General features: G+C 37.8%; 1 protein-coding gene across 1 annotated transcript in view; it reads right to left on the bottom strand.

Moving 5' to 3' along the window:
- Positions 1-19,228, bottom strand: part of bckdhb (branched chain keto acid dehydrogenase E1 subunit beta) — a 63,197-nt gene extending 43,969 nt beyond the window's left edge. Inside the window, exons 1-3 of the mRNA XM_057834220.1 lie at positions 18,979-19,228; positions 8,494-8,571; positions 7,734-7,802 (exon numbers count right to left, since the gene is read on the bottom strand). Coding sequence (XP_057690203.1) covers positions 7,734-7,802; positions 8,494-8,571; positions 18,979-19,174 — 343 coding nt within the window. The 5' untranslated portion in view covers positions 19,175-19,228. The remainder of the gene's footprint in view (positions 1-7,733; positions 7,803-8,493; positions 8,572-18,978) is intronic.
- Between the last annotated feature and the right edge of the window lie 456 nt (positions 19,229-19,684).

Genomic DNA, 19,684 nt, shown 5'->3' with positions numbered 1-19,684 from the left:
CCCCTTATAATTATATATTTTCAGGTAGTTCATTCACAACGTCTGAGTGTATGCTGTCGGCGATTAGCCTAGCAATGATCTTAATTGTGGTTCTCAGCCCAAAACCCTCTAAATATATATTAAATGCATTTTACCAGATATAAAATGACTACTACGTAATCTGTGGTAGTCGTTTGGAGCCCAGTTTTCTCGTCGAATTGCAGCAGTCAATCTCGGTCTCCTCTTCGGGTCTCTCGGAATACGGTAAAAATTCAAGTCTCTCCGTCTATCTTCTCTGTTTTTGCAACCGACCGCCACACACGACTTCACCATTTTGATTATTAATGTTAACGAGCAGAAAAACACGCCATAATAGGAGGAATTTACGAAGCGCTAATGCATTAACATGACTAGTATCCGGACAACATGGCGCGGGGGCGTGGCTGTGACGTCACGTGAGTAGGGTCTATAAAGTGGTACCTCTACATACGAAGCTAATTCGTTCCAGGACGTTGTTTGTAAGTCGAAATGGTCGTATGTCGAGCAGGATTTTCCCATAAGAATACATTATGGTTCCATTAATTCGTTCCACAGCCTGAAAACCTATACTAAATCCTTAATAACTACTGCTGGTACATTGCAAATAGCAATTACACAAAGAAAAGCAAATAAATTATGAATAAAAATCAGAATAATAATACCTGTAATAATTTAATGAATCGGGTTCTAATGTGGCAGATGTGTTTTGCGTGGTGAACCTGAACACACCGTGTGGATGACATGACAGAGTGAGGGAGGACTTTTGACTTTCACATTTCATGTTCAGCTGTGGCAGACAGTAAGCATGTTGTGTTGCACATGTTCTGAAATAAACGATTAAAAACCTGATGAAAATGGCAATTTTTTGGCGATGTTACAATCATATTTGTCACCTTAACTCATGAAGACTGGCGAACGAAGGTAGCTACGGCCATATTGTTAAGCAGTTCACGGACGCACATACCACGCTCATATTTTTCCATCATTTCCATTTTATTTTTATTTTTTCACCCCCAGCTTTAACATTCTTGGAACCTACGTTCATTTCTCTCACAAGAAAATCCGCCGTGTGTCCGTCTTGCAGGAAAACAATGAAATTGCGACGCAGTCATAAATTGGCGTATTTCGAGCACATCATCGGATGTAGAAACAAATGGTGAGTCAAATTTTACATCAGATGTCGAAAAGATAATGTGTCGATGCTATCTTATGTCAAGGTACCACTGTATTTTGATTTTTTTTTGTACATCCTAATAATGAACAAAATTTGTACTGAAATATTGTTTCACATGGTACTTCAATACTAGTCAGTAACTGAAATTGTAATTCAAAATGTGGTCACTCCAGTCAGATAGCAATGTTGCTTTTTATGAATCACTGAAAAAATATGTACCGCATTATACAGAGTATTAAAATTGAACTTTTTTTTTAAGTTGTCAGCAATCCAAAGAAGGCAGTGGAAGAAGGCTGTGACGGATACATCATGAAAGCCATTTATATGGTCCTCGCCCTGCATTAACCTCTTTTTTGTATACTTGCTGCAGGTGGCAGAGGTGCACTCCTTTCCTTTCACTAGTGAGAGGGATAAAAACAGCTTTGCGCTCGTCACTGTACACAAGGATGAGATGGAAAATAATGATCCCTCTCCAAAAGGTCAACATTTCTGACGTCAATGAAAACAAAAGGCAAAGCAAGCTACTGCACAATTGATTTGAGGCTCCACATTATCAAAAACATAAAAAATACATTTGAAAAAACAATGAACCGCACCAAAATCAACCGAAAATACATGGAAGACAAGGAGAGTATGATTTTGGACTATTCTTCTATGAATGTCATCACATGAGAAATGAGTATAGATCAACACAAGTGTTGCTATTTGGAGAGGAAATTTGGGTTTTGGCATACAAGAAAACCAAAAAACAAACAAACAAAAACAATTTTAGATGGGAATGAAAAGAGGAAAAACTAAAAAATGTGTACACTGATGCTGTGCATGGAACTACGGCCATGTGATGAGTTATTTTGGTTTATCTAATTAGATGTGAGAGGATTAACCACACTGTATTACTTTGATGCTTTTTGTTAAGATTTAATATTTGAAATAAACATACTTGACTGTATTTCAATACTGAGAAAAATATACCACACTGAACAAAAATGTAAACGCAACATTTGTTTGTACTCCCATTTTTGCAAGCTGGAGTGAAATATAAAAAAAAAAAAACCTTCTAGAGACATGATAGGCCAACTCCCTCAAATATTTGTTCCCAAATCTTTGTTAGTGAGCATTTCTGCTTAATTGAGATCATTCTTCCCACTCACAGGTGTGGCATATTGAGATTAGGCATATGCCGGTATGAGATTTTCACGGTACGATAACCGTGAGCAAAAATACCGCGGTTTCACGGTATCACGGTATTGCAATTATAGCTCCAAAACTTTGAGATGTATGGGTTTAAAAAAACAAAACACAAAAAAAATCCATTGAACAGGATTTTTTCGAAACATATTTGCAAATTGGAACATGAATATAATGTGAAAATAAATAAATTAACAAAAAATAACAAATATTATATAAAATTAAAATAAATAGAACCTAGACTATACCCACAGCCACAGCTCAAGTTGCTCAATATTAGAGTAAGAACAAAATAATTGCTATAAAAAGTAAAAACACTTCTAAATAAAATTAAAAATATATACTGTATGACTTTTTTTTGAGGGGGGAAGCTCAAGTGAAGTTTCGCCATTTTCAGCCACTGTGTCAACTCTAGTCTACATGATGCCATGCCTTTGTGTTAAAAAGAACAAAGAATTCATAAGTTAATAAGTTAGTTAAAAATGTATAAGTTAGTTTTATAAATTAGTTAAAATGTAAATATTGTTGAGGAAAGGTTTCATCTTAAAAAAAAAAAAAAAAAAAAAAAAAGTGAGGAGTGAGACCTCCTCTCTCAATTAGCGATCTTTGACGCAATTCTTTTTCTTTCCCCCCTGCATTCAAGCTCTTCTCTCACTCAGCGGCTGTGAGACATAAAAGAAGCTGCTCTCCCAGTTTAGCCTAGGCTAACATTCGTCTTTGTAAGTTTTAGTTAGTTTGTATATTGAATTTGAAAGGAAAATGTGTGTTTTGTTTTTGGCGAATGTTTTAATGGAGCTACTGCTATCATGTTGAACCTTATCACACGTGGAAAAATACAATTGTACAGCGTTTTAAATGTATTTATTTGTATATTTCACCACGATTTGAGAGCTCAATAAAATGAAGAAAAGTACGCCTTGTGTTTGGAGGATTTGTTTTTGGGTTTGCTGGCTGTTTAGTGACACTCACGGCAACAAACGGGAAGGGGTGAGCGGTGCCGCACCAAGCCACTTCGGCTGCATTTTGGCACATGAAAAATAGCGAATACCGTACTAAGGTATGACGGAAAATTTTAGTGGTTTTGAAACCGCGACGTTTTCACACCACGGTAAACCGGTAACCGGCACATGTCTAATTGAGATGCTGAAAGAATAGGTGATACATAATAGAATGGTTATTGTGCATGTTTTCCTTTGGCTGGCCACAATGGAGACCTCTCTGAAATGTGCAGTTTTGCTTTATTGTCAGGGTCTATGGTAAATGGTGTTATACTTGTATAGCGCTTTTCCACCTTTCAAGGCGCTCAAAGCGCTTTACACTACATTACCATCTACCTACTGGTGACGCAGCACCAGGAGCAATATGGGGTTCAGTATCATGCTCAAGGATATTTAGGCGAGTTCATCAGGGCAGAGAATCGAACCCACAACTTCTGGGTTGAATGGACAACTACTGACAACACTGAGCCACGCCATCCCCACGCGTCTATCTAGTCTACTTTCTTCAAAGTATCCACCCTTTTCTCGTACAGTGATCCTTCACTACTTTGCACTTTAAACTTCACCCCCTCAGTCCACCAGATTTTTTTTCAATCAGAAAAAAAAAATATACACACAAAAAATACAGATGAACTGATCAGATGATTCTTGTTCATTTTTGTTGTTTATTTTATTGCTTTGCAACTTTTATTGACAACATTTTAACGGCTAGGTATTTATTTTAAAGGGGAAGTTTTTTTAATTTTGAAGATTTTTTGACATTAGGCTTAATCTTCTAGTTAGGATGGGTTTAATTAGTCGGAGTTGATTTGAACAAATTCCGTGCGGTTTGTCAGTGATTTTGTTAGTTTCAGGGGTCCGCAGTAGCTAAGCTAGCGCGAGTCAATGGTGGTTGAAATCAACTCCATCGACTAATTAAACCCTCGCTAACTCGGAGATTAAGACTTATGTGAAAAATTCAATTACATGACTGAACATTTTTCTGTTGACAATCTTATGTTGAGGCAGCAAAGGGAGAAAAATTGGTAAAAAGTAATTATTTTTAAAGTAATTTAGATACTTTGATGATAAAGTAATCAGCAAAGTTACTAGATTACTTTGAGGCGTGTGCAGTAATTAAATTACTTTTTCAAGTAATCAGTGATAACATTGATTAAAATGCAACAGTTTTTATTTTTTTATGCTCATAACATACAGCCGCCCTTGCAATAACGTCACCACCGGCATGGGCCACTTGATCCACAATGTTGGTAACAGTAAACCGCTCAACCAAACGACTCCGCACATGCTGTCTACCATCTGCCCTGAACAGTGAAAACTGGGATTTATTCATGAAGAGAACACCTTTCCCATTTGCCAGACTCCATCAAACATGAGCAGTTGTCCACTCAAGCTAGTTACAACAATGAACAGCAGTCAGGTCAAGACCCCCATGAGGCCGACAAGCAAGCGAGAGAATGAGCTTCCATGACAGTTTGTGCAGATATTGTTTGCTTTGTTTGTAGCAACTGTCTGAGTGGCTGGACTGAAAAGCTTTTGGAGGTGAATATGGTGGATGTGGAGGTTCAGGGTTGGTGTGGTTACCTGTAAACTACGGTTGTGAGGCCAGTTGGATGACTACCAAATTGTCAGAAACGCCTTTGAAGATGGCTTACGGTAAAGAAATGAACATATAATTCAAAGAAAAAAACTCTGACATTCCTGCTGTCAAAAGGCGATTGCACGCTCCCTCAAACTTGATGTCTTCTGTGGCTTTGTGCTGTTTGATAAAACTGCGGATTTCAGGTGAACATTATTTATTTAATCATCTCCCTTTTTATCCCTTGTGAGGTTGCATGGGGGGCTGCAGCCTATCCTAGCTAACTACAGGCAGTAGGCAGGGTATACTCTTAATTGGTTGCCAGATTCTTAGGGCACAAGGAGATAAACAACCACTCATTCCTGGGGACAATTTGGAGTGTTCAATCAGCATACCATGCATGTTTTTGGGATGTGAGAGGAAACCGGAGCACCCAGAAAAAAATCACTCAGGCACAGGGAGAACATGCAAAAAACACACAGGAAGGCCAGAGGCCAGGAATTAACCCTTGAACTCAGAACTGGTAGACAGCCATGCTAACCAGTCTATGTCTAAGTCTATGAATTAGGGCTGCAGCTATCGAATATTTTAGTAATCGAGTGATCGACTGAAAATTCTATCGATTAATCGAGTAATCGGATACATTTGTTTTTTTTTGGTTGTTTTTTTTGGGTAAAGAGCAATTTGAAATATACATGAGAAAAAAAGACATTTAATCCAACATTGAAACATTTTCAGTCAATCAATGTCTTTATTTTCGATGTACATTGTTGGAAGCAGCCAACAATTGCATCTCAGATGTGACTAGAAAAAAAAATTCACTGCTTTCACTCAAAATACTTCTAGATCTTATAAAAAAAATTTTTTTTAAACATATTTCTTACCTAAAAATGTAATTATGCTTGATAACACATCACTTGAGAGCTACGTTTTTTTCCCACGAGTTTCAATTTAATTTCCATTCGTGTCAAGCTATTTTTAAGTTCTAGTTAAGTTTTAAGTTAGTCTAAACTGTAAGTAGTGATAGGATTTTGAGTTTTTGCAGTGTTCAAAATAAATGTATGATACCTGCTGTATTGGAGTACATTAGGGACCAGTGCTACTTGGTGTTTTATTCAGCAATGACTACTGAGCTAAAACTGACTGTTAGCTTTATTATGTTTTAATTTTACATCCTCATCACTCTAAAGCGCTGTGTTTTTACAGATTAAATAAAGCATGTATGTAAAACACGTTAGCCACGCATCGACAGTGGTCACAATCAATAGAAACCTAGCCCTCCGAAAGGGCTAATGTTATGTGAGCGAGTGACAGTGACGTTATATTTATTAGCGATGAGAAGTCTACTGCTTAAAGATGGCGGCTGTTTACTAACGCTGCCCAGATGCGGCCGAGTCTGTCATTTCGCATCTAGTCCTAAATGCTATCACACTAGCATCATGTGGGCGTAGTTTTTAGCAACGTCGGCGTAGTTTGTAGCGGCTGTCGGCTGCAGTATTTTTTAATTAATTAATTTTTTTTTTTAATAGCTTCTTCCTCTACGCACGTGACGTCAGCGCGTTGTCCCGTATTTAAAGTAGTCCAGGCAAAACGTGATGCTTGGAGCTGGCAAAATTAAACGATTCCTCAAGGTGAATAAAATTACTCTGATCAGTTTTTAAACCTGAGTTACTCGAGATGCTCGAGTATTCGTTTCAGCTCAAATTTGAGGAAAAATGTGGATGTAAAGGTTTTAGATCTTTGACTCCAGCTCATAAAACAAAGGGAGCAAAACCAAAAGTGTCGCATTTATATTTTTGTTCAGTACCGTACTTTATTTGAAAGTGTTTTTATATGACAAACACATGCAAACTCGAAAGCACCTGTTTTAGCGGTGTACTATGAATAGAGAAGCCGCAAACAACTTCTGAGCTGACCCCTAATGGACACTAGTCAAACACACACAAATGATGCATGCATGCATTCAGCTATATCATGTCAAGTCTACAAAAGCTTCATAAACTGTTGATAGGCAGGCCCTAAGTTTGTTTCAACAGTTGCCATAGAAACCAGCAATGCAACAGTCTGGTGAAAACTCCATTCACAGGCATAGCAATGGCTCTGCTTCTTCTTTGCACACCTGTTGTGTCCCTTATACACTTTCCAATGCTTATAGAAATTCTAGATGAATACTGCGCTTTAGAACTGGATAATTGGTATGGGTATCACACTGATGTCCATGTTTTTGGTCCCTGGTGATAAAATGAAATAAAAGGGCTCATACCTTCATCATTGCATAATACATTTTGCACAGCTCACATTTGACTGATAGGCATAGGCACACATATAAATGGACTCCACAATTCACAATAATTTTCCCCTTTTGAATTTTTAAAATTCAAGTACCAGGTATATGGTAAACAAGGTTTATTCAAGCATCATCTGGGTGAGTAGGAACTGAATGTATATATTGTTAAGAATACTAATCTAAATAATGTATTGTGGTGATTCAAATACAAAATTAAATAGGTTACTGGGGAAATACAGTAGTATTCATATCTATACTCGTATTTAGATTTGCATTGGCAACTAAGCACATATTAGTTTTCTTAAGCTGCAAAGAAGCAACATTTTCAAAAGGGTCCTTTTGGTCCTCTAGGTGAACAGTGAACTCTTTCAAGAGCCGCGAAAGTGAGTTTGTCGGGGCTTAAATACTCTGCTGCCACCTTGTGGTACAATAACAAATGGGCCTTTAGATGATTGAAAAATGGATGGTATCGTGTAGGCTGCATCTTACCATATTTGTCTCTTAGACCCACTGTACATCGAAATACACCTCCAAAGGCCACATCTTCCCCAAAGATAACTGCAAATAAACAGCATTACAGTTACATTTTCCTTGACTCAAGGGGAAAATACACTGAAGCATCACAGACTAAATGACAGCATTGGGTCTGCCTACTTTGATCAAGAGAGACGGGCCAAAATTTAACAAATAGAAGTAGTTTAGAAAATTTAAGATTAAGGCATGATGTATTACTTTTGGAAATAGTGCCACACACAAAAAAGCAAACAAAATAAGTAAAAAAAGAAACATACTGTAAATTAGTACCACACCAGTAGTAGTTTCTGACCAATTTTGACATTGACTTTACTCATACATATGATCATTCATAAGACTCAAAAGAACAACAAGTGTTGAGATTGTAGCTCTTTTAGAAGTGTGTATGTAATGTGCACACACATTCTCCATGTCAGGTTTTCCCAACAGCATATTTAGATCTGACAAGCTGTACCATTTGTTGGAACTATAGTACTAGCATCTGACAACTACAACAAAATATGCACAATATTACGTTGGAAGGTGGGTGAATACGATTTTCAACTTTCTGAGTGTACGAGTAGCAATACAACACTTACTGTATTCTGTAAAGGTTTATAAAGTGTGCAGAAGTAATTGGTTGGCTTGATTTATGTTTAGAAAAATAATCAACTGCAATACTTTGTATGAAACCAAAAGAACACCTAATTTGAAGAAAAAAAAAAAGAATAAATACCTGCTGTGGGGTCACTGGAAAGAGTGTTGTCCAAGGCACTTGTAATTGACTGAAACAAATTCATCTTCTCGGTTGGTCCTATAATGAAGTAAAAATACAAATAAATTGAGAAGGAAATTCTTAATATAGCACTTGCCTAAGAAATAAGTTAATGTCTTAATCACTTATTTCAACAATACACACCAGATCTCAATAAATTACATATTCCTGTTGAAAATGTGTATACAATGTCGACCATGCACAGCACTTCTGGGGTCTAATCTTTTTATACTAGACCAGCATAATCATATAAGCCATTGATAACATTACATAGAATGATTCCTCATATTATTAATAATATTCATTATTGTTATCATTAATATGTGATTGGAAGGCAACCAGTTCGTCGTGTTCCACACCACCTGGCCATAGTCAGTTGAGACCCTTGTAGGGATCAGCAGGACCAATGGATGATGATGTTTATATGAGTCTTCCAGAGGACCCAAGTTCATCTTACACACCAATAAATATGTTTAATAAAGCTGTGCGATACGGCTGATGCAAAGGTGCAAAATTGGTGTTGACTATCATTAAATATTATTATTGCCATCTTCAACCAGTCACTAAAGAAATGTTTTTGTTTGTTTGTTTGTTTTTTAAAATAGCTAATAAATTCATTTTCAATATGGGAAAATAGACAGGATATACGTACTGATTTACTTAAATGCAATATGGACTGAACTATTATGCAACACAACCATTTAAGCTTAGCAAGCATTACCATAAACCTTCTTAATAAATAAATAAACACGTGTGCCCCAGCACACTACAGGCTAAAGGCTGTGTGCACGCATGCCCTCTACTGACTAACTCGTAACCTACAGGAAACATAGGCACCATAAGTCCGTGTGCTTGGCACGCATGCCCTCTCGTGGCTAACCCATAACCTAAATGCAAGCACCATTAGGTCTGCAATTAATTAATCAGCCCTGATTAGGCATGCGCCGGTTACCGGTTTCAAAATTTAACGTCACAGTTTCAATACCGTAGTACGGTAGAAGATATTTTTTATGTCCCAAAAGTGCAGCGAGAAATGGATCGGGAGGGCTCACCCCTCCCCTTTCGGTTGTTGCTATGTCTGTCATCAACGTTACTCTGTGCTGTAGACTAGAGTTGAAGCAATGGCTGAAGGTGGTGTGCTTTTTCCTGCGTCAAAAAAACAAAATCGCTTGTATCTATTATATTATTATTTATATTATTTTAGCTACCAAAAAGAAGCAGTTCTACTTATTTCAATTTTTATTTAAAATATTTCAGTTATTTATTTTTTGTTGTATTATTTATTGTGAACATTTTTTTAAATCCTGTTCAATGGATTTTTTTTAATAACCCACACATCTCAAAATAACACATTTTAGAGCAATAATTGCAATACCAGGATACCGCGGTATTTTTGCTTAAGGTTATCATACCATCAAAATCTCATACTGGCACATCGATAAGATAATAGTTCATATTACATCATATTACAGTACATATTACTTCATGAATGATGGAGGAGTACGGCTTCAAAGTTAGTGTTCGCAAGAGCAACAACAACAACCTGCGTGACGACTTGACAGGCCTGCGCGTGGAAAAATCAAAAGGTATTATTCTTAATCAATCAATATATTCATTCATAATCATGTGTAAGTAACAACCGTGTCATCAATCGAGCCAATAGAGCTGCACCTGGTAGAAATTCAATAATATACAAACTCAGGAGTTGATCTATCATTATTTTTCACCCACGATTCGATAAAACAATACTTTTTTAAAATTGGATCATGATTATATGCAAATATGATTTATACTAGAATTTAAAGTGCCTGTGACACGAAAAAGCATGTTTATTTCATAATACACGCGGTATTTTATGCCCCTGAATGATATGGGCCGCTTGGATGTGTGTGGAAGCGATCGCTATTTTTATTTAGTTTTTTTAATCCCGCGCCATGAAAATGAGTGACTTCCGGCTTCGGTCTTGCATTGAGGAGGAGGGCGCTGTGACGTGTACGGTAGAAGACGTCCTCTTCACGCTACAGTGTACTGTTGTGTATGAGGACGAAGGATTCAGCTGATTTTGCGGATTAATACGTTTATTTTTCGCATCACGCCAGCCAAACGGCTGCAGAAAAATCTTTCTGTATGAGGGAGAGGCGTATGCGCCTTTTTGGAGTTTCAAAAGGTTTCCATTCACCGTGGATATTTACTGTGGGACCATTGGACTTACGAGGAAGCGAGTAAACATCTTGTTTTGTATCATGTCAAATACGAATACAGCGATTACAAAGTAAACACTACAAACTTCCTTTAAATGAAGGACTACTTACGTTTGATCATTGATAGGCATGTAAATAGCTCTCCTAATGCTCATTAGCAGCAGCACGTTAGCTGCACAACAACTCCAGCCACCCTCCTCCGGGGAACGAACTGTAAATTGCTCTCCGCCGGGCGGTTTGCCGATCCGCAAAGACAATCGACAACCGGGTCGTCATGTCAGATAATCCAGGATAGTTATGTGTGATTTTCCGCTTCGAAGACTTTGAAACATCACTCGGTTCGGGTTAGCATGTCGGCTAGCTGTCACGCCTTCTGGTTTGTTTACACTCTCCGAAGCCGGGGAAGGGAAATGACATATGTCCGATTTAGGTGTCATAAAATATCGTTCGGGAGGTGCGACAGTAAAGGTGAAGTCGACAGTTTTGACCATTATGGAGTAATTTTGACATGTCGTCCTGAATAAATGCATTTTTATTATTTCATATTCCATTCAGCACAAGTCTGTAAAAAGAATATCCTGTAAAAATATTGAAGTAAAGAGACAGAAACAATGACATTTTGCCGCTCTCTTCGTCGCATTTTCCTCGTTGTGAATAGTTCCCCCTCGACGGGCTGACTGGTCCTTCTCAAGCCATTTATATAGCTATTGGGGAAAATACTTGGATAAAAAGAATATCCTGTAAAAATATTGAAGTAAAGAGACAGAAACATTGACATTTTGCCGCTCTCTTCGTCGCGTTTTCCTCTTTGTGAATAGTTCCCCCTCGACGGGCTGACTGGTCCTTCTCAAGCCATTTATATAGCTATTGGGAAAAAATACTTGGATAAAAAGAATAACCTGTAAAAATATTGGAGTAGAGAGACTGAAACAATGACATTTTGCGGCTCTCTTCGTCGCGTTTTCCTCGTTCTGAATAATTCCCCCTCAATGGGCTGAATAGTAAAACCGATGAGCCCAGTCTACCGCTGACGTCATCCACCTGTTGGGGACGCTAAAGCCCTATAATGGTAGGCGTGGCTAACCGGCAGATTAAAAGACTTAATTTCTCGTCATCTGTGCTTTGCTAAATTGTTGTATATAGTCGAATAGTCTCAAAATATGATTCTAATTCACATAATAATGCCATTTAAGACTTTTTTTCTCGTGTCATATGCTCTTTAAGTTAATGTAACATATAACCTCAAAATACAGTATTTGAACTAAGCAAATTGAATGATTAACAAAGATATAAAGATGTATATTATTTCCTTTTCATAAAATACTGCAGTATATTTGTGCCGTTAGAAAGAATTTACGGGGGGAAAAAAACTACCCAGAAAGCAGACAGATATTGAATAACCGTTGATTTTCCCATCAAAATTATCAGTATGGTTGACATCGAAATTTTTTACGTCAAGGGACGTTGAAACAATGTTGCTCTATGGTATGTCAGGAGATGGTTGGGTTAACATTGTTTTATAGACAGGGGTGCACATAAGTGGTCCGCATGCGCGCATACATACTGGACGTAGACAAATGCGCTGGCCCTCAACGGCTTCCATACGCTTTTGCGTACCGATGGCTGACCACTGTATTTGCGGCGGACACAAGAAAATAACTTCTCAAAATTTTGAAGAGGCAGGCCACACTGAGTAATTACTTTAGTGATGGGACGAAATGAGCCGAGGTTCCGAAGCTTGTGTCGAGTAATGGGAGGGGGGTTTCCATGAAGCTTGTAGCGAGGCGCGCTTCATTTCGGCAAAACCCGAAAATGATGACGTGGGAAGCCTTGCCGGCGGCCGGCCGGTGGCCGGCTGAATCTCGTGAGTGCTTCGGAAGTGATCCAACGTTTGGCGCACATTGCAAAAACAGGACAGACTACGGTATAAATTGGTTGCAAAACGCAATGGCGATCGCCTGTTATCTCACATTTTGTGGATTTCGGGCTCCTGTACTTGTTAAATCTGTGCGCAACAGTGCAACCAGTGCAATCTTTTTTCGAGCGTTGTCCTTTGCTTGCGATGGAACCTGCGCGAAAAGAGCGATCCTCCCCTGTATGGAAACATTTTGATTTGATTGCTTTCAATAAGGTAAGGGAGTAAAACTACTTTAATATATATGTGAGTGTGTGTGTGTGTGTACTAGGCCTGAACGATATTGGAAAAAACTATTGTCGCGATTTTTTTTAGGTTTGCAATATATTGCGATATTATATTGCGATATTAAAAAAAAAAAGATCTATCTTTTTTAAATTTATTTTCACTAAATACTTGAATAGCTGTTTGGAAATACTTTACATAACACACCGTGACCACAGTGTATTCATATAATACCGTTTAATTTGTGAATGATGAAGATTTCTGTATGAAGGTATCCAGGAAGTCATGTCTGCACAAAATAGATCATTTATTGAATACAATATTTTACACTTCAACAGCAGCAAATACATTAAATGATAAATAAAAGAGCAGGTGCATTAGTCCCCTTAGTTTTTGACAAAATATAACAAATAAAAACTTCTGTAAAATAACAACAAAGTTGTCAACATATTTGAACAAAAATATTAAATATGACAAATAAAAGAGTTGTTCACAAACTATAACAATAAATAAAAACCTCAGTAAAACAACAAAGTTGTCAACATATTTGAACAAAAATATTAAATATGACAAAAGAGTTCACAAACTATAACAATACATAAAAACCTCAGTTAAACAACAAAGTTGTCAACATATTTGAACTTAAATATTAAATCTGACTAATAAAAGTGCAAGTGCATTAGTCCCCTGAGTTGTTTACACAAAATATAACAATATAAAACTGCAAAACGGCAACAAAGTTGTAAAAATATTTCAACAAAAATATTAAGTATCAAAACTTTATGTGCTGCTGTACTATATATAGTTATTTGAAAAATACGGTTTACAATAAATTTAAATATAAAAGAAACAAACTCAATTGAACTTGTAAATAATTGAACTGAATAACTGCAAATAACTGTGATGAATAACAGAACCATTTTAACTCCCAAATTTCCTGCCTTCCTAATAGCTGTCACAGGAATAAAAAGAAAAGACATTCCTTCAGCTGTGTTATGTATTTGTCTGCATATCGTCCACCTTCCTTGCTCAGCAATTCTCAACTGGGTCTCATAGGTTTTTGGCCAAGACTATTAGTTTATCCACTATAGCAGGCTTGAGACAATAACGTTGGCACGTAACAATGTTCCCACCTGTGCTAAAAAGCCTCTGATGGGGAGCTCGTAGCAGGAATGCATAGATACCTGCGTTTTAAATGGTCCCACATGTTTGACAGATTACTTCTTGTTGAGGCAACCATGGCGAGGCACTGTCGACAGGGCTGTTTTTTGTCCCTTATAGTCTTGTTCTTGCCAAAACTCCTTTTGGATACAGTCTTCCTTGCTCCTCCAACGTGTTGATTGCTTGCTTTCACTTTGAGAACGGGCCCTCCTCCCTCCGCTCTGCTGTTCGGCCCCTCCTCCCTCCACTCCGCTGTTGCAGGGGGAGGGGGAGGAGCCGATGACTTGCTGGAGAGAAAGAGAAGCTGCGCTTTTTTTCCCCTCTCCTTCCTCAAAACGAACGTTTGTGGATTAAAAAAAATGAAATTAAAAAACTATCGCACGTCCTTGCGATGGGACTATTGCACATGCGCACATCGCGATGGCAATGTTTAAACGATATATCGTTCAGGCCTAGTGTGTACCTATCTGAACCAAACATCAACAGAATGAACAATCCATTAGTGTACTGGGAGGCACAAAAGAATACCTACCCAAATTTATATAAACTGGCACTCACATTTCTCTGCACCCCAGCTTCATCTGTGTCTTGTGAAAGAATATTTTCTAAAGCTGGTGAAATATTTTCCAAAAAAAAAAGAAACTGTTTAAAGCCAGCCACTGTGGGAAAGCTATTATTTCTAAATAAAAATGAATAACAAATTACCCTTAGCACTTGTTGTATTTTGTTCATATACTAAATTACTAACACAAGCACATTCATATCTTTGTCTTAAGCAAATAGCCATTGAATTCTTAACAATGTTGACCTCTTGGGCTTCTAGACCACTTGATGGCGCCATAGGGTAAATGAAGCTAGACCTGTCGCGATAACAAATTTTAGTGTGCGATAATTATTCTCATAAATTACTGCGATATGCGATATTATTGTGCCCCCCCCAATTTTTTAAAACTAATTTACAATAACACAGTGAGAATACACTATATATTAATAGATCAAGTACACCCATTTAAACGCGATTAAATATTGACTAAATTCAAAAATACTTTTTAAGAAATCACTAAAAACAATAGACCATGCCTCTTGAGTAAAAAACAACAATATTGATACCACACAAAAACACAGAATAAATAAAATGTGTTTAAAAAAAAAAAAAAAAATGCACTTAATAAGTTAAGCATTTAGGCAAATGAAAACTTTTCCCGTCATAGCCTCTGCAGCGGTGTTCCATAGGGATGCAACGATACAGTTAAGTCACAGATCGGTACGATTTTTGATACGAGGGACACGATTTTCGATCCGATTCAATATATTTAATGCTCTGTAAAAAAAAATAAAATAAAATAAAAATTTTTGTTTCGTTTTTTTTTTTTTTTTTTTTTTTTTTTTTTTTTGCTAACAAGCAAAAATTAAATTGGCATCATAAAAACATGCATTTTAGTGCATAATATTTATGTGCTTACTTCTTACTGATCTGAAAAAAGTTTGTATAAAAGTGCTGAGAACAATCTTTACTGTTTGTAAAGTGAGGCAGGGCACACCGTTGACTGCTACAGCTCTCTTAGCAGATAGGTTTACTACATGAGCAAGACATCCTATTTGTGGTCCGAATCCATCTGTGTCACGTACTGAATTATCAATATTTGCAACATTATCTATAGTCACTGGTATGGATTGATTTGGCCTTCTTAACTTCCATTCAGTCATGACAGTTAAGAATTCATCTATGTAGTATATGGACTACGTGTCCAATAATCACTCTGGGCTCACGTAGCCAATGGCATGGGAAGTAGCACATCTAGTTTGCCATTTCATGATATCTAGTGTGTGGGCGCATTAAAAAAGTTAGCAAGCACCGCTGAAGTCACGTCTGCTCATTACCACACAACACCAGACGTTTATAAACAGGACGAGTTTGAAGCACAGCGCTCTTAATTTCATTCAGCTGTTCGGTGTCAAAGCGAGGTTGTTCGTAGCAGCCAAGTCGGTAACAATGTTTTGGCGGACTTCGTTGTAAATATCCGGCATTGTGCCGAAAAATAGCCGGCCCGCGTGAAATGTCACTCCTGACGGGAGCGCCCACATGTCAACAACACCGGCGCGCTGTAGATGGTCCACAGTCACTCCGGAGCACTGACGCAGCCGGCATACGTTGAACAATAGGATATAATGGGAACGATTGGCTCCGGTGCTAGTTTTTGCCAGACCTGGAAGGAAGATGCATTTTGCGCAGTTGGTAACGAACTTTTAACAGCACGTCAGCCGCATGCGCGCACGCATGTGCACACGTACGTGCACGCGACGCGATATTTCGCAGCGGGAAAATTACCGCCTTCATTTTAATTTATCGCGCGATAAATGGAATTATTGCATATTGCCACAGGCTTAAATGAAGCACCATGAAGCTTTGCTACATGTGCAAACCAATTGGCTGCAAAGCTTCATTGCTTAATGAGGCTTCATTTGGCCATCACTAAATTACTTCCGTGTTCCCCCACCCCCGTCAAAAGACACAGACGACAGAGACGTCACCGGAGCTACCGAAAAAAGGCCTTTTGCTGAAAAGTGGCTACAGGAGGTACCATGGCTAGAAGCAAATGATGCTCGCACGGAAATGCGGTACAAAATGTGCCGTGAGAATCCCAATGTCGCCGATAAGAGCAGCGCATTTTATGTAGGGTCAAAGAATTTCAGCCATCCAAACATTGAAAAGCACGAAAAAAACAGAGAGCATGTGGCAATTAAGCAAACTATCGATGTCAAACAGGACCCCACTCGCCCTATGGACAAGTGGCGGAATAAAGGTAATGAACAGCGACATGCACTGACAAACGTGTTTTTGCTCGCATTTTACAAAGCTAAACATGCACGTTCAATGAGGTCTTATGAGGAGGATATCCCACTTTTAAAAAGGCTTGGAGTTAATGTGGGAGCCGCATAATGCCCTTTATTTTGAATTGGTGCTTCTTATTTCTTTACATTTCACTTCAAAGTAATGGCAATTTTGTTGTGCCAGTTGATGTTTATCAAGCATTAATTGTTAATATAATTAATTAAAGTTAATTGGCTCTAAGTAAAGCTTGTCATAAATTTATCGCATCAGGCGGGTCGGCTCTCAAGCTCAATGAGGACCAAGTCACATCTCCAGGTCCTCCTCTGAGAACCTGGGCAAAAAAATTATGTGCACCCCTGTTTATAGATGATAAACTATGTTGACAAATAGTTGATTTATGATTGACCGAAAAATATGACTGAAAAGTCATTGAATTATGGAAGAGCGGGCACTTTGGTCGAAACCATAACATTGATTCAGAGTTGTTTCAATATTATTAATAATCGAAATGACGTTTAGGTTTTGTAAGGATTTCAACGTTGAAACAACATTAATTGAGGGTGCAAAAGTGACACTGATTCAAGGATAGAAGATTGACAGCGGAATGTTGATCCAACATCTTTTCAACGTCGGTCTGTTATCTGGGTAGTAATCACTTGGCATTTGGCATCTTTCCATGAGACAAGTTTAATTGACTTAAAACTAGAATTGTTTGTTCTAAAACAACATCAAACAAAAATATTCATGAACAAAGGGTACTGCTTCTGAACAAAATTGACCTGTGTCCCTCTAAACGTCAACAAACTTCAATGATCACAAGTCGGACTGCATCATTACAGGGCTCCAACTAAATAGACATAATTGCGGAGTTTGGCAAACCCAGTTTTTATTCCCATATATTCTATTTACATTGAGATTTGATAGGCTACTACATTCACGTTTTCGCGTATTGTTATTTGTTACTTTAAACAAGGGCTGTCAAAATTATCGCGTTAACACGCGGTAATTAATTTTTTAAATTAATCACGTTAAAATATTTGACGCAATTAACGCACAGTATTCTGCCTTTTGGTAAGTTTTTTTTGTGCTGTCTAACAGCGAACTCTTGTGGTCGCTTTGCGACATGGTTTATTGCTTTCTTGCCAGTTCAATATGGCTGCACAACGTCTCGGGCTGACGCCTACGTTGTAACGTTGTGCTTATATGATCCTTGGACAAGATTTGTCCGTAAGTATGGTTGTTGTAAAGAATGTACATATTATGTTAGTAAGCGAAATGTTATATTTTTTGTATGAGACACTTTTTGTTTATGTGTAGTGAACCGGTATAGCGTGCTAAGCTAACGTTGTTGCTAATGCTATGCTTGTGTACTTTTTTTTTGTAGTTTCACTACGGTCTAAAGAGGACAATGGTTTGAGGCCATTTTATTAATAAATCAGATGAAAAAGGAAGAAGTCTGATTATTAAGGCGTCGTTCACTAGCTGTCTAGCTTTGGAAAAAGTAGACACTTCGGAGTGAGGACAGCATAGACAGATTTAAATGACAGTAGAGTGAAATGCCCACTACAGTCCTTATGTACCGTATGTTAAATGTATATATCCATCTTGTGTCTTATCTTTCCATTCCAACAAATTATTTTACAGAATATATATATAATTTACAGAAAAATATGGCATATTTTATAGATGGTTTGAATTGCGATTAATTAATTTTTAAGCTGTAATTAACTCGATTAAAAATTTTAATCGTTTGACAGCCCTACTTTAAACCTATACTTATTTTTGCCCATTTATTGGCAATAGCAGTCTAAAACATCTACGATGTATCTTGTAATCCGGTAGCCAATGTTTGCACGAGTACTGACGTAATAACATATAAGTGGGTTTTAATAAAATTTCTCCATTTGTCAGTTTAAATGAAGTTTCTGCATTTGAATCAGAGTTAACTATGAAGCATTTGTTTATATTAAAAGATATATTAAAAAATACTATTGCTTTACAATATTTACACCATGATGACACATCAACAATGGCTTACTAGTATATGAATGGATAAATTTTCGTGCTCCAAGCGAAAGTGGAGCAACCTGACTGACCAGCTAGCAACTTACCATACTGTGTTGGGACGAGGTCAGGCTGGAAGGTAAAATGTGCTGCATGTCTACGTTGCGTTTTCCCGTGGGGGTTGCAGCTCGATGACAGTTTTAGCAACGTAGGTCCAAAAGTGTTCTGCGGTACGGTGGATACGCCAGACACAGAAAGTTTCGAGTGTACACTTCGAAGAAAAAGCCGTGCTGCAGCCGCCATTTTTGTTGTGACCGGAGAGCAGACCGAACCAGACTACAAAGATCGTATATTAAAGATGACGACGTCTGGTAAATAGCATCAATATCACACACATAGTGATGTCTGAAGGGAGAGTTGGCGGTGTTAAGTAACTAGCGGCCATCTTGCGTCGGGAAACTTGTCTCGCAGACGCTACTGAAGTGGACGTAAAGTGAGTTATTTTCTCCACTAATACACACTTAACTCTGAATTAATGACAGCTTTGCTTATGGTTTGTTTCTAACAAAACGTTTTACCGCAGCTAAGCTATAATTCAGGCTGGACAATCACCTTTAGAAAATGTGTTAAATTTCTAAGTATGCAGTAAACTCACTGCACCTCTTCCAGTTACGATAGACCAACTCGTTTGAAAATCATTTGGCAATTGAGCAACCTATTACGTTTTCAAAGTATACGCACATTTGACTGTTGGCGAATGGCCCCGACGCAAAATGGCCGTTAAGTGACGCCTGTCCCCATTGGCTCACGGTG

This window comes from Corythoichthys intestinalis, chromosome 4, assembly GCF_030265065.1.
Source record: "Corythoichthys intestinalis isolate RoL2023-P3 chromosome 4, ASM3026506v1, whole genome shotgun sequence".
NCBI lineage: Eukaryota > Metazoa > Chordata > Actinopteri > Syngnathiformes > Syngnathidae > Corythoichthys > Corythoichthys intestinalis.
The sequence above is the reverse complement of the archived record's forward strand: the minus strand, read 5'-3'. Positions and strand labels throughout refer to the sequence as shown.